Genomic DNA, 15,733 nt, shown 5'->3' with positions numbered 1-15,733 from the left:
TAAAACAATTTATAAGAGCCACCATTAATACACAAGCTTTTTCATATTCTCCCTACTGACAGAAATACATATATCTAAAAATATGTTCTGTTTAAATATTCTTCCTATGATAAAGTTGTTAAAACATCTAATATCCACGCTGCTTGTACATTCAATTATGAGGGAGAGGTTTCACACTGCTTGTACATTCATTTATGAGGGAGAGGTATCCACACTGCTTGTATACATTCATTTGTGAGGGAGAGGTATCTACACTGCTTGTACATTCATTTAAGAAGGAGCTTTCAACACATTTATCCCTTTCTTTTGACTAACTCTTTCGGATCTGCAAGGGAAATGGCAGCTAAGTGGGTCTTTATCTTATTTGTTTTGTTGCCCTTGATTAGCTTTCCGATCATACATAAAAAGTCCACATTCTTATATATTCTCAAATACTTATAACATCTACACTGTTATGATGAAGTTATAAGTGGGCCACCGTGGTACAGTGGAACCATGCGTGCTTTGGTGGTCCGAGTGGTCTCCAAGCGCACGGGTTCGAATCCTGTCCACGGTCCGACTGTAGGTTGGGCTTCCTCCCTCGGGGCAACGGTTTCCTAGAGGGTGGGTTTTGAGATAAGAGGTATCCCAAAAAGTATCCCCTTTAGCCCAGAAATTCCCGTGAAAAGCCCACATGGTATATAAGAAAACATCTACACGGTTATGATAAGGTTACAAGTGCCACATATACCACCACTTCTCCCTACTCACAGAATCACAAGCGCCGTTAATATCCCAACAGTTCACAGACTCAAAAACACCATTAATATCCCAACAGTCTCCGTATTCTCCAACTGATGACTTCACAAACACTCCAGGGAGATGAAGATTATCTGGACACATTTCATGCACACTACTTCATTTATTCACACGACCCAAGCAAACTCAAACAAACTCAACACCAGTTACAGTCCTTTACACCAACACGCCTGATCTGGCAACACAATACGACCAAACCTAACCTAACCTAAGCTAACTTTCCCCAACACACCTGGCTTGGCGACAGAGTGCAGTTAATACAGATCATAAATCACAACCTTTTAGCGTCACCTTCCCGACGGTTCGCTAAGTAGGAGAGACTATTATTCATGTGACCTCAGGACCCAACACACACTTGAGGTTCAAACATCTGGTTCATCGGTATTGTGATTTCAAGATGACCTACTCTGTGTGTGTGAGAGAGAGAGAGAGAGAGAGAGAGAGAGAGAGAGAGAGAGAGAGAGAGAGGAGAAATTAAGGTGGATTTGATTGAGATTGCTTGAATACTCCGAGGAAAGGTGTGATATTAACAATTCATTTCGCTTTCCTTCATTTTTAAAGATCTCTCTCTCTCTCTCTCTCTCTCTCTCTCTCTCTCTCTCTCTCTCTCTCTCTCTCTCTCTCTCTCTCTCTCTCTCTCTCTCTCTCTGCGAAATAGCGATAGTACAATTTAATTGGTTTCGGTTTTTCAATATTAATCTCCACGCTTCTGACAGGGAGAGTATCAGGAGGAGGAGGAGGAGGAGGAGGCGGAGTCGGAGGCGGAGGCGGAAACAGAGGAGGTTGAGGCGGAGGAGGAGGAAGAGGCGGCGAAGAAGGAGAAGGAGGAGGAGTTTCTCTGAGGGGACAACATTATCTCATTCAATACCGCGAGAGAGAGAGAGAGAGAGAGAGAGAGAGAGAGAGAGAGAGAGAGAGAGAGAGAGAGAGATGAATGGCAGGAAAAATAAAGAGAAGAATAATGAAGATGTGAAGGGCGGTGTACGAACAAGGTGAAAAATGAAGAGGCGTGATGAATGAAGGAATGGGCGGAGATAGTAAAGAACGAGAGAGAGAGAGAGAGAGAGAGAGAGAGAGAGAGAGAGAGAGAGAGAGAGAGAGAGAGAGAGAGAGAGAGAGAGAGAGAGAGAGAGAGGAGAGAGACAAAGAGACAGACAGAAAACATGCAGAGAAAAAAACATAAATAGAGATTCATTCATGTTTTCATCGACACACACACACACACTCACACACACACACACACACACACACACACACACACACACACACACACACACACACACACACAGAAAAAAAGATACATGAAATACAAGACAACATTTACACAGGGTAACAAACACAGACAAACCCAACACAACATAACAAAAACAAAACATATGACAATATTTATCTCTCCATTTAACTACATGCTTTAATTAGGGCGAGGGCAGAGAGAGAGAGAGAGAGAGAGAGAGAGAGAGAGAGAGAGAGAGAGAGAGAGAGAGAGAGAGAGAGAGAGAGAGAGAGAGAGAGAGAGAGAGAGAAGATGAGATAAAGAGAGGGAAAGAGGAGAAAGGGGTAAGAATGAAGGAGGAAGAGAGAAAAATCGTTAAAGAAAGAGAAAAAGACGGACATGGTGTTAGAAAATAAGAAGAGAATGTAAGGGAGGAAGGAAGGAAGAGGGAAAGGGAAGGAACAACAGGGAAAAAAATAGAAAAAAGGGAAAAAGAGGAGGAAAAGGGAAAGGGGAAAAAGAAAGGGAAATATGGATAAAGAGAAAAGGGGAAAGGCAGAAAATAAGGGTTTGATAAATGATGGGAAGAGGAAAAAGAAAAACGCGCTCTTTTCTTCTTGTCTTTTTTTGCGTTCCTTCTCTTTCTCCATCATCTTATTTCCTTTCGATTTTTCCTTTTCGTCCATTATTATTGAGTTTTTTTTTTCTTATTCTTTCCCTTCCTTTTCTCCCATCATCTCATTTCCTCTCGATTTTTCTTTTTTTGTCTGTTCGTATTGAGTTTTTAATATTCTTTCTCTCGCTCTTCAAGTATTTTCCCTCTACATGCTCTCTTCCTGCCTCTTTCCTTCCACTTAACCTTCGACACCTTTCCCCTTTTCTCTTTCCCCTCTTCCTCTTTTCCTCAATGTATTCACTCTTTCTTCTTGTTCTTTTTTTATATTTTCCTTCTACGTGTTCTCTTCTCTCTTTTCTTCCTTTAAAAGCTTTCCCCTTTCTCTTTCCTCTCTACCTCTCTTCCTCAATCTATTCACTCTTTCTTCTATTTCCTCTTTTTTATATTCTTTTCCTTCCCATTTTTCTATCTTCATGTTCTCTTCTTCCCTCCTTCCTTCCACTTAACCTTCGGCATCTTTCCCCTTTCTCTTTTCCCTTCTACCTCTCTTCCTCAATCTAGTTACTCTTTCGTTTCCTTGCTCTTTTCCCTCTTACTTCCCTCTCTCCCATTTTCCCCTCTTATACATCTGACCCACTTCCTATTCCTGCCCTAAGAGTGTTTTCATCTCCCTGACACATTTTCCCCTCGTCCTCGTCCCTCCTCTTCTCCTCCCCTCATCAACTCTGCATCTTTCCCCTCTTACTCAAATGTCTGGATTATGTCGACTTCCTAACTTACAGCCTTCCTTCTTTCCCCCCTGCCAACCTTTCCCCTCCCTTGCTTCCTTCTCCTTCTGACTCTCTCTCCTTTTCTGTTTCTCCTCCTCAAATGTTTTCACTTCTTTTTTTTATCTTTCCATCTGCTTGCCAACTTTCCTTGTCTTTATTATTACTGCTCTCTCTCTCTCTCTCTCTCTCTCTCTCTCTCTCTCTCTCTCACACACATCACACACAATCTTTCATGTATTGTATCATTTTCTCTCCTTTCTTTCTTTCCTCCCTCCTTCTTGAATCTATCATCATCCTTCCTTTTTCATCTTTCTTGTGTCTATTCTTTCTTTCTTTCCTTCCCTAACCAGTTCTTCCTCATTCCATTTCTCCTTTTTATTTCATTCCTGTATTTCCTTTCTTTATGTCTCTCTCCCATACTTTCTCTGTCTCTCTTCTATACACGCGTTTTTTTAATAGTTAATGTCCTACAAAACATCTCAGCTTTTCTCTCCTCCTCTCTCCTCTCCCCTCTCCTCGTCCTTCCTCTCCCGGCATCCTCGTACCCTCTATCCCTCTTCTCTTCTCTCCCTTTTCCACATCTTCGTCTGCACTCCTCAACTGCTTTTCTTTCCCCTCCATTTCCTCTCTCTTGGCATTCTCCTTTCCTCCAATCCTCCTCTCGTGTCTCCCTTCTCTCTGTCCTCCTTTACTCCTCTGCTCTTTTTCCCACCCTCGTTTCCCCGTGCTCGTCTCCCTGGTCTTCCTCTTCCCCTCCCTCCATGTCTCTCTCTCCCTCTCCCAGTTTTTGCAGGTAGCGTTAATATTCAGGTGAGCCGCCCGCATTTGCTTCGTTGTGTACGTATTCCGTCCACGCACACACTCATTTCATAAACGACAGCGTGTGCGAAGGATCGTTTACATGCATGCGTGTGCGTTTTAAGGTTTCATCTTGCATGCACATGATTTACGAGTATTTTGCGGGCTGGAACACATGTAGCGCGCACACATACAGACAGACAGACACACACACACACACACACACACACACACACACACACACACACACACACACACACACACACACACACACACACACACACGCAGGCAGGCAGGCAGGTTGGAAGGCAGGCAGATTCACGCAGTACAGGCTCACATAAGTCACTACATATTCATACACATATACACGAGCAGGACACACTTTAATCCAGCTGTAATACCGAGTTGCAGCCACAAAATCGAGTTTCCCATGTCAATCTGCCGTGTTGACGCCTTCATGCTGGCGCCACACGTTCAGGTTATTGCCATGGATGATTAGAGTGCCTTGGTGGTCTGGTTCGCTTTTATTGATGGTTGTATGTAATTGACTCAGAAGGTGATGTTTGGTTATGATTTGGCTTGGTTTGGTTAGGTTAGGTTAGGTTTGGTTTGGTTACGTTAGGTTGATTTAGGTCAGCTTGTGTGTGTTGGTAAGGTTGGATTGTTTAGTGTTGGGTTTGGTTAGGTTAGGTTAGGTTACTTAGGTTAAGTTAAAATAGATTACGTTAGATCAAATTTAGTCAGGTCAGGTTTGGAAGATCAGGTTACACAAGTCTAGGTAATAACAAGTTTAGTAAGCTTAGTTAGATGGAGCTTAACTAAATAGCTTGATAGGTTAATTTTGGGGCCAATTATGTTATTTAATGTCAGATTGTCAAGTTATGTTAGTTTCGACGAGTAAGTTACCAGAAGTTATGCGATGTTAGGTAAGATTGTGCTCCGTGGCGTTACAGCATAGTGAAGGGCAGCTTCGGTAACGGTCAGGAGCATTCTTCAAACATTTCTTAATCCTCAGCGCCAAAGAAACCCAAGCGAGGAAAGGTTAAAAGTGCAGCGTTACTTTTACTAAACGTCATACCTGCAGCGGGAGAGACAGGCAAAGAGACAAACGGAGAGACACAAGCAGAGAGACATACAGGAGAGACAGACAGAAAGGGCAGAGAGACACAGGCAGAGAGACATACAGGAGAGAGACACACAGGAGAGACAAAGGGAGAGAGAGACACAAGCAGAGAGACAGAGAGACACAGGCAGAAAGACAGGCAGAAAGAGACAGGAAGAGAGACAGGCAGACACACACAGGAGAGAGACAAGGAGAGAGACACACAGGAGACACACAAGCAGACAGACACACAGAGGCTTAGCTTATGAACAGATTTTCAAACCCGTAGCAAGAATACAACTAAATCCCTCCATACCACGCCCTGACAATACACCTTTATGCCTTTATACTTTAACTGCAATGAATTCAACGCACTTTTCTACTTTTTCTAAACATTTTTTACTCTATTTTATTTACAGCTGTCAAAAAAACGAGCTCCATTTCACCTGACCTTTCTAAACATTAAAAAAAAAGAACAAAAATAGGTAAAAACACGTAATTATTTCATATATTCATCACGGAGCATTAATTCATGAGGGATTGGTTTGTTCAGTGCTTGGTTTTGATTGCTGGTTCATTTAAGCGCCGCGGGGATAACGACAGACTACTGCCGCCACTGTGGTTTGTACTCTGGATTTGCACAAACACAACCACCAAACCGCTCGCTAAACCTGCCTGAAAAAAGAAACGCTGTGTAATTTGTCATGCACGATTCACTATGTATGGATGGATATACAGCGCACAGTGTCCCCATGTATACAAATCTGCGTGGGAATAGTACGTAGTGTGTGTGTGTGTGTGTGTGTGTGTGTGTGTGTGTGTGTGTGTGTGTGTGTGTGTGTGTGTGTGTAAAAGGAAAGAGCTATCCACGTATAAAATTTCATCTGGGAAGAGGAAATACACACACACACACACACACACACACACACACACACACACACACACACACACACACACACACACACACGGCTGAGGTACCCTCTCTTTTCACACCTGCCTGTATCACACCTGTCATTCCTGAAAGATAGAGAGAGAGAGAGAGAGAGAGAGAGAGAGAGAGAGAGAGAGAGAGAGAGAGAGAGAGAGAGAGAGAGAGAGAGAGAGAGAGAGAGAGAGAGAGAGAGAGAGAGATATGACCCAACACCGAAGATTGTAGTATTCCTTCTTGTCATTACAGTGAAATAATCCATCTCATACAATTTCAAACACATTGTTGCTGTGTGCGTTGTTTTCGTAATACAAATACTCCACAGTACTTCCTTCCTCTCTTCTACGTTTTATTTTTACTATTTATTTTACGGCTTTCAATATTTGTGCAGAGACTCAGGCGAGGATCACAGTTTGGCATCTGTCTCTATCTGTGTCTGTGTGTGTGTGTGTTTCTGTGCGTGAGTGTCTGTGTGTGTATGTCGCCCTCTCTCCTACCTCTCACTCGTTGTTTTGGTTTCATTCGCGCCATGTGGATAAAAGGAGAGTGAGTGAGGGCCGTGCAGATGCTAAGGGTGAGCTGTCATAGTGGTGAGTGATGAAATGGACCTTGGTGTGAGAGAAAAGCGGGTTTTGCGTTGAGGAGGCAAACAAGAGGCGCGGCAGGAGGAAGGATGGACAGGCAGGAAGGTGAAGTGTGTGTGGACTTTTCTCGCTGACTGAAGCAAACCTGGATGGCATTGAAATATGAATAGGTTTTGTGTGCCTCGTGAAGTGTATATTTTGTGATGAAGAGATCAATAAGACAAAGGAAAGAGTGAGTGACAACATGAAATGACTGTGAATAGAAAGATATCAAGGGTTATTTTTTATGTGAGAGAATAAAACATAATGGATTACAAAGGGAAAGAATACTCCTACCACTACTCCTTCTACTACTACTACTAATGCTACTACTACTACTACTACTACTACTACTACTACTACTACTACTACTACTATTACTACTACTACACTACTACTACTACTACTACTACTACTACTACTACTACTACTACTACTACTACTACTACTACTACTATTACTCCTACTACTACTACTACTACTACTACTACTACTACTACTACTATAACTACTACTACTACTGCTGCTGCTGCTACTACTACTACTAATTCCTGTAAAAATTTTCCATTAAAAACAACAACAATAATAATAATAATAATAATAATAATAATAATGATAATAATAATAACAGCATCTCTCCCTCAGCCTTTCATCTTTCCGTCTTAAAATGATCAGAGGGAAGATCACGAAGCACTCTCCATTATAACTCTCTCTCTCTCTCTCTCTCTCTCTCTCTCTGAAAACATAGGAAAGCCATTACCCAACGAACACAACCACATAAAAATCATAAAAACTAAATAAATCGTCTTCTTTATAATGAGAGAAAACAAGCTCTCTCTCTCTCTCTCTCTCTCTCTCTCTCTCTCTCTCTCTCTCTCTCTCTCTCTCTGATATTTATTTAATGTTTTCCCACCCTTATTCATACATTCTGCTTGGTCCAGGCAGACTAATTTCCCCTGGGTGGCTTTTATCTGGCCACTGCTAGGCGAGGAGGCGAGGACAGAGAGGGAGACGGGAGCAGAGGAGGGAGGAATGGGAGATGAGGGGAGGGGAGATGAGGGGAGGGGAGATGAAGGAAGGGAAGGGGAGAGGAAACAAGAGGTCCACCTGCTCACCCCCTTCTCGTTGTCCTCCTCCTCCTCCTCCTCCTCCTCCTCCTCTCCTCCTCCTCCTCCTCCTCTTCATCCTCTTCCTCCTCCTCCTTCTCCTCCTCCTCCTCCTCCTCCTCCTCCTCCTCCTCCTCCTCCTCCTCCTCCTCCTCCTCCTCCTCCTCCTCTTCCTCCTCTTCCTTCTCCTCTTCCTCCTCCTCCTCCTCCTCCTCGTCTTATTCCTATTAATATTTCATTTTTTTCCATTGATTACGTGTTTGCCGCCACGTTTGTTTTTTTTTTTTTTCTATATTTTTATCACATCCAGCGGCAGTTCGTAGTATTCTCTCTCTCTCTCTCTCTCTCTCTCTCTCTCTCTCTCTCTCTCTCTCTCTCTCTCTCTCTCTCTATTTGTAGGTGTACGAATCTATGCATTTAATTATCAGCAAGCTGCTATTTGTTTGGCGTCACTCTATGAATCTTTGAATACACGAAAGGATACATCTGTCTCTCTAATGTATCAGTCCTCAGTCGACTCAGTTATGCTGTGGTTATTTTTAGCTGTCAATACTAATATTTCCCTTCTGTCTTGTTTATCACTGTACAGATTTAATCCTATACAACATACACATCTACAAACGAGTTTATTGACATCTTAACAACCACCAATAAACAAAATAATTTTACTGCATTTCTATTCTACCTATTTAATTATCCATCCAATTTTTTTATCCTCTATTAATCTTTCAATCTTTCTTACCACACACCTATTCTACGTGCCTAATTATCCATCCACATTTCCACACGCCAATCCGTCATTTAACCTCTCTATTATTCCCTCTCCTCCGGAATCATAACGCCTAATTGTCTATGTCACTGTCTATCACACCTATCAATGTTTTAATCTTTTTTACCACACACCTTTTCTTCCTATCTAATCATCCATCCACATTTCCTCACACGAGTCACTTAACCTCTCTATTACTGCCTCTCCTCCCAAATCCTAACGCTTCCATCTTTAATTTCAGGCCACAAGGACGATGGCGGGGCTGAGAAGAGTGGCGGCGTCAGCGGTGGTGGTGGTGGTGTACCTGTGTTTGCTGGCACCTGCGCCGGCGTGTGCTGAGCCAGGTAAGAGGAGGAGGAGAAGGAGGAGGGGGAAGAGAAAGAGGAAGGAGAGGAAAAGGAGCCATAAGCTAGGTTTGGATAATATATTAAGATTCTTCAGACCAGACGCATTATTTTTGCAACTCATAAATTCCTGGGAGGCGAAACATTATAATCAAGTGGCTGGAGGGAAGGAGGGAGGGATGGATGGAGGGAGGGAGGGAAAAAGAGATAGGGAGGAAGGAGAGGAAGCAGAGAGGAGAAAGGAGGGAGGTAGGGAGGTAGACGCAGAATTGATGGAAGGAGATTTGCTGGGAAGAATGAGGAAGGAGATTTAGAAGGAGGGAATGAGAGTATTGATGGGAGGCGGTGGTGAAGAATGATGAATGGAAATATTGAAAAAAGAAAGAAAAAAAAGTGTAATGGAAAAGTTTGGTGCGTGAGGAAGTGGAGATGAAAAAAAAATGAGGATGGAGTGAAGGGAGAAGAAAGAAAAGAAAATGAATTGGAAATAAAGAATGAATAGCATATATACAAAAAAATAAAATAGAAAACTACAATAAATAAAATCAAACTAGAACAAGAAGAATTAAAGAAAGGTAAAAAAAAAAAAGAGTGAAAGAAAAAAGTAGGTAGGAAGGAAAAAAAGGAAAGAAGAAGGAAGAAAGGAAGAGAAAAAAAAAGGGAGTTATTATAGGAGCGTGTAGAAGGAAGATTCACATGATTACCAAAATAAATTAGGGCCGACGAGGTTGAAGAGGAGGAGGAGGAGGAGTAGGAGGAGGAGGAGGAGGAGGAAGAGAAGGAAGAGGAGGCGGAGGAGGTGCAGAGGGGAGGGAAATACATGTACGATGTGAAGTCTACGGACCTACTTACCCATGTTTCAATTATCACGCACTCCCGCAACGCTCATAGGGGCGGGCGGGCTGGGAAGTGGAGGGGCAGGGTAGTGGGAAAGACAAATGGGACACACCTGCAAAGGAAGAAAATGAGATGAGTGACTAGTGGAGAACTGATTGAAAAGACACACACGTGAGGAGAAGGCAGGCGGGCTCTCTCTCTCTCTCTCTCTCTCTCTCTCTCTCTCTCTCTCTCTCTCTCTCTCTCTCATTACTTTTCATTCGCTTGTTCTTTTCCTTTTTCTCTTTTTTATAGCACCATACTCTAAAAAATCTAATTAATTTCTTCCATTACACGTCTACATTTTTTCTTACAAAAATTAACACAAAAACCACCATCGCAACCACCACCACCACCACCACCACCACCACCACCACCACCACCACCACTACCACAACCAACCAACCAACCAAACACAGAACAAGAACTAACTCACCCTGAACCAAAAATGTTACCCATTCCATCAAACCTTCACCTAATATATCAATCCAATCAAAATAACACATCAACAACAGCAGCAGAGACCGTGACACAGAACAGGTATTGACTCACGCACTTCTGTCACGTCACGCCCGTCACGCCGAGCTCATGTCATCATCTCACCATTTCAACGAGTCATCTTCTCAAGGGCAAGACAAGATGAGCAATTTCCCTTAGATGATCTGCCTAAATCTCTTGTCTTCCCTCCTCACCTCATATCCCTTCGCTTTGTGGAGGAGGAGGAGGAGGAGGAGGAGGAGGAGGAGGAGGAGGGTCCGATCTACACTAATCAAACACAATCTAATCCTTTCCGAGTCTTGTCGATGCAATGCAAGCTCCGCGAGTTTCATGCAGATGAGATGAGCTGAGAGAGAGAGAGAGAGAGAGAGAGAGAGAGAGAGAGAGAGAGAGAGAGAGAGAGAGAGAGAGAGAGAGAGAGAGAGAGAGAGAGAGAGAGAGAGAGAGAGAGAGAGAGAGGGGTACTACTTATTTAAATTTCTGCCATCTGTTTGATCTCCCAGTTCACACACAAACATACAAACAAACACTCACATACACACACACACACACACACACACACACACACACACACACACACACACACACACACACACACACACTAAGATTCTCTCTCTCTCTCTCTCTCTCTCTCTCTCTCTCTCTCTCTCTCTCTCTCTCTCTAAGAAATGTAACATTCACTCATTTTTTTCACAAATAAAACCTATAAAAACGAGAAAAAAACAAGAGACTTCCTTTTCTTAACAATTTCTTACCAATAACAAAAAAATACACACCAATACACACCAAAAGAAAAAAATAATATGATGAATAAAGTAAATAGAATTAATGAAAATATATAAAAATACACACAAACTTACCCTGAACTTCTTTATCTTCTAAGCATCGCCACAATTACACTAGCTGAGTCCTTCTAATCTTCCCAGCCACCACCCACCAGCACAACAGCTTCCCGCGACACGAGCCCTGGTCTGGGAAGGGATGCATTGCGTGGTAGTGGTGGTGGTGGAAGAGGACGGGGAGAAGGAGGAGGAGAGGATAATGCGGGAGAGGAAGATAAAAAGGCTACGAACATGATGGCATAAAAGAAGGAGAAGAAGAAGAAGAAGAAGAAGAAGAAGAAGAAGAAGAAGAAGAAGAAGAAGAAGAAGAAGAAGAAGAAGATGATGAAGAAGAAGAAGAAGAAGAAGAAGAAGAAGAAGAAGAAGAAGAAGAAGAAGAAGAAGAAGAAGAAGAAGAAGAAGAAAAAAAGAAGAAGAAAAGAAAAATGAAAATGAAAGAAAATGAAAGAAAACAAGATATGAAAAGAAGAAAAATGAAAAAAGAAAAAAAATAGCATAAATAGACAAAGGTGAAATTAGACAACGTTAGGTTATATGAAAAAAAAATTAGATGAAGTGCTTGAAATCAAAGGCAAAACGTAGAAGTAGAAAGATATAGCTAGGTAAGTAGACGCAGGTAGAAAGATAAGAAAGTGGGTAGGAAAAAAAGAAGGAAGAAAGAAGGAAAGAAAGAAAGAAAGAAAGAAAGATAAAGAAAGGAAGGAAGGATTGATAGATAGATAGATGGATGGATGGAGGGATGAAGGAAGGAAGGAAGGAAGGAAGGAAGGAAGGAAGGAAGGAAGGAAGGAAGGAAGGAACAAAGATTGAGAGAGGGAGATATATAGATACATATATAGATAAATAGATAGGTAGGTAAGTAGGAAGGAAGGACAGTATATAAGTAAGTAGGAAAGTAACTAGGGAGGGAGGGAGGGAGGGAGGGAAGAGATAAATAACAGGTAGGAAGAGAGTTAGCTAAATAATAATGTGGTAAATATGTAAGCAAGAGGGAGGTAAGCAGGTAATAAGGCGGGCGGTATGTCGGCGGGGAAGAATCAAAGGGAATAGGAGGCAAACAGGTGACCAATCTGAGGTGCGTCGGAAGTTGTGCATTATGAATCGAGTCACTCTGGACCAGAAATCTGAACTTTTACGGCGAGAAGTTTGCTCTTTGTTAATTAAGCGAAGGTCACGAGGCGGCGGCACACAACAGTTAGTGGGACAGGACGCGGCGAGACTGGCGCGCAGGGGGATGGAGGAAGAGGGAGAGGAATACGAGTAGGAGGAGGAATACAGAGAAATATACAAAAGAAAGCCAAACAGCAACAAATCTTAAATATTTTTCAAGGTTGTCTGTTAATTATTCCAAACTAGTTACAGAACAGGCCAGTGCAGGAGGAAGAGGAAGGAGGAGGAGGAGGAGGAGGAGGAGGAGGAGGAGGAGGAGGAGGAGGAGGAGGAGGAGGAGGAGGAGGAGGAGGAGGAGGAGGAGGAAGAAGAAGAGGGAAAAAGAGGGAAAAGGGTACATTAATGAGAATAAGATTAAGACATGAAGGAATAATTGGATTGACCGGGATGGAAGGGAGGTAAAAAGCGAGGAAACTAAAGAATTATATTGATCTTAAATACAATAATAATAATGATAAGAATAAGAATAAGAATAAGAATAAGAAGAAAAAGAAGGAGAAGAAGAAGAAGAAGAAGAAGAAGAAGAAGAAGAAGGAAGAAGAAGAAGAAGAAGAAGAAGAAGAAGAAGAAGAAGAAGAAGAAGAAGAAGAAGAAGAAGAAGAAGAAGAAGAAGAAGAAGAAGAAGAAGAAGAAGAAGAAGAAGAAGAAGAAGAAGAAAAAGAAGAAGAAGAAAAGGAGAGGGAGGACAAGAAATCAACAACAACAACATCAACAACGATAACAACTACAAAAATTATATTAAAAGTTAGTGAAAGAAGTGAAAAGAAAAAAAACGGAACTTAAAGGATAATAGACAGAAGTTATGATAATTATTTCATGGGGGGAGAGAGAGAGAGAGAGAGAGAGAGAGAGAGAGAGAGAGAGAGAGAGAGAGAGAGAGAGAGAGAGAGAGAGAGAGATTCTTACAACTCCCAATCAATTTAACTTTCAAAATACATTCGGATATTCTACTTTCAAATTGTGTTACGAAGGTCGAGAAGGAAAGTACGACGGAAACACAGAAAGGCCGACCAAACAGCAACACACCTTCAGGTCCCCACCAGGCTGTTTGGGTGAGGAGGAGGAGGAGGAGGAGGAGGAGGAGGAGGAGGAGGAGGAGGAGAGAGAAGAAGAAGAAGAAGAAGAAGAAGAAGAAGAAGAAGAAGAAGAAGAAGAAGAAGAAGAAGAAGAAGAAGAAGAAGAAGATGAAGATGAAGAAGAAGAAGAAGAAGAAAAAAAAAGAGGAAGACGCAGAAGAAGCTCCAGTTGTCATTAATTTTCTGCCTTCATCTTTTTTCTTCTTTTCCTCCTTTCTTGCACACCTCCACCACTATTACCACCACTACTACAACCACCACCAAAACCAACAGCAAATCCAGCAAAAAATGAATCAAAACGAGATAAAAAAAGGAAAGAAATAGGGAGACATCTAAGTATTTTCCTTCGAGTGTCTCCTGACGCTGAAAAGAATGAAGGATGGGAAGGCGTCACACTAAAGCCCTTGCATACAGTGAGCCTGCTTACCTGACTTTTTTTGGTGTGATTAGACGATTCTATTAGCATTAGGAAGAGTCTCTGGAGGTCAAAGAATCGTCAATATTTAAATATTCTACATGAATTTCTGAGGCTGTATAAAATCACCAAACACTCACCAGAATATTTTCATTGGGGAGGGTCTATGGTGTCAAAAGATTAAGGGGTAGAGTCTTTACTAATTTAATCCCCATATAAGGCTCTGAAGCTGTATAATATAGTAACAAGAATGGGTTAATGGAAGTCAAAAGATTAATGGTCAGAGTCGTCCCTATTTCAATCCCCCTACATAGGTTTCTGAAGCTCTGTAAAATCACAAAATAGTAACAAGAATATTTGCATTATTAAGAGTCAATGGAGGTCAAAAGATTAATGGTAAGAATCGTCACTATTTTAATCCCCTACATGAAATCCTCAAGCCGTATAAAATCACCAAATAGTCAGTAGAATGAATAGGAAGACGTGTCCTGGTACTGAAGGGATTAACCTAACCTGGTCACACGTCACCTTTACCTGTACTGATGCGGTTCACTCACACGGACATCCTTTGATTAATTATTCCTGTTCTATTGCCTCACGTATCTGCGTCGAGTTTTATGACCTTTTCACCTCCATCTCCATCTCTCTCTCTCTCTCTCTCTCTCTCTCTCTCTCTCTCTCTCTCTCTGAATTAAATATTTATCATCTTTTTATCCACATTCTTTGTTCATCTTTCTCCATCTTTCATCATGTTCGTAATTTTCTTTTCTCTTCTCTCCATCTGTCGTTCTGTCCTTCCTCCTCCTCCTCCTCCTCTTCCTCCTCCTCCTCCTCCTCCTCCTTCTCCTCCTCCTCCTTCTCTTATATATTTCTCAATTAATTTCTGATTTGTTCTTTATATTCACTTTGTTTTTATATGTGATTGGTATAAAATTCTTAGCTTGATTTAATTTTCACTTTGTCTGGTTTCATTTTGTTGGTCAGTGTCTTTTAAATTCATATATTCACACGCCTTTTTTAATCAAGCTTTCTGTTTTTTATTTTATTTTCCACTTCGTGTGTTTTATTAGATTCATTACTCGCATTATCGGGAATCTCTCTCTCTCTCTCTCTCTCTCTCTCTCTCTCTCTCTCTCTCTCTCTCTCATTCACATCACTAATTCTTATCGTCAAGGAAACTTTTTAGAATTCTCTCTCTTCTTCTAATCGATCATCTTCTCCTTTCTTCTTGAAACATTGACTTTTTAATCCTTTACTCTCACTCTCTCTCTCTCTCTCTCTCTCTCTCTCTCTCTCTGTGTGTGTGTGTGTGTGTGTGTGTGTGTGTGTGTGTGTGTGTGTGTGTGTGTGTGTGTGTGTGTGTGTGATAAGCTTTCCTTACGAGGCCAAGGTCAGGTAAGGTCAGGTAAGGTCAAAGAGCGCGTTGCTTAACATCCCTGATAGCGTGACCTCAGGCTGACCTTGGCTTGACCTGTCGCCTCAGAGAACGTCACCTTTAGATCCTGACGTCAATTAAAGCTTTCATCATTTCCGCCAATTGCTCTTATAATTGTTAGCTTTTACTTCATTATTTTTTCAGTATTTCTTCATATTCTATTTTTTTTTTTTTTTTTCTTTTTTGTGGTCTCTTTTTTTTTCGTTATTTTTTTCTGTTATTAAGTTTTATCGTTTCATTTCTGCTGTTCTGTTTCATATTTCACCCACGATAAGTTAAGATATTTGTATGTTCTTTCTATATATATCTCTCTCTCTCTCTCTCTCTCTCTCTCTCTCTCTCTCTCTCTCTCTC

General features: G+C 41.6%; 1 protein-coding gene across 2 annotated transcripts in view; it reads left to right on the top strand.

The window, feature by feature from the left end:
* The window catches only part of LOC123519959 (hemicentin-2-like), a 182,142-nt gene that overhangs the window by 115,098 nt on the left and 51,311 nt on the right, over positions 1-15,733 (top strand). For both annotated transcript variants that reach the window (XM_045281716.1, XM_045281715.1), the window contains exon 2: positions 8,965-9,067. In XM_045281716.1, coding sequence (XP_045137651.1) covers positions 8,965-9,067 — 103 coding nt within the window. The remainder of the gene's footprint in view (positions 1-8,964; positions 9,068-15,733) is intronic.

Source organism: Portunus trituberculatus, chromosome 46 (assembly GCF_017591435.1).
Source record: "Portunus trituberculatus isolate SZX2019 chromosome 46, ASM1759143v1, whole genome shotgun sequence".
Lineage (NCBI taxonomy): Eukaryota > Metazoa > Arthropoda > Malacostraca > Decapoda > Portunidae > Portunus > Portunus trituberculatus.
The sequence above is the reverse complement of the archived record's forward strand: the minus strand, read 5'-3'. Positions and strand labels throughout refer to the sequence as shown.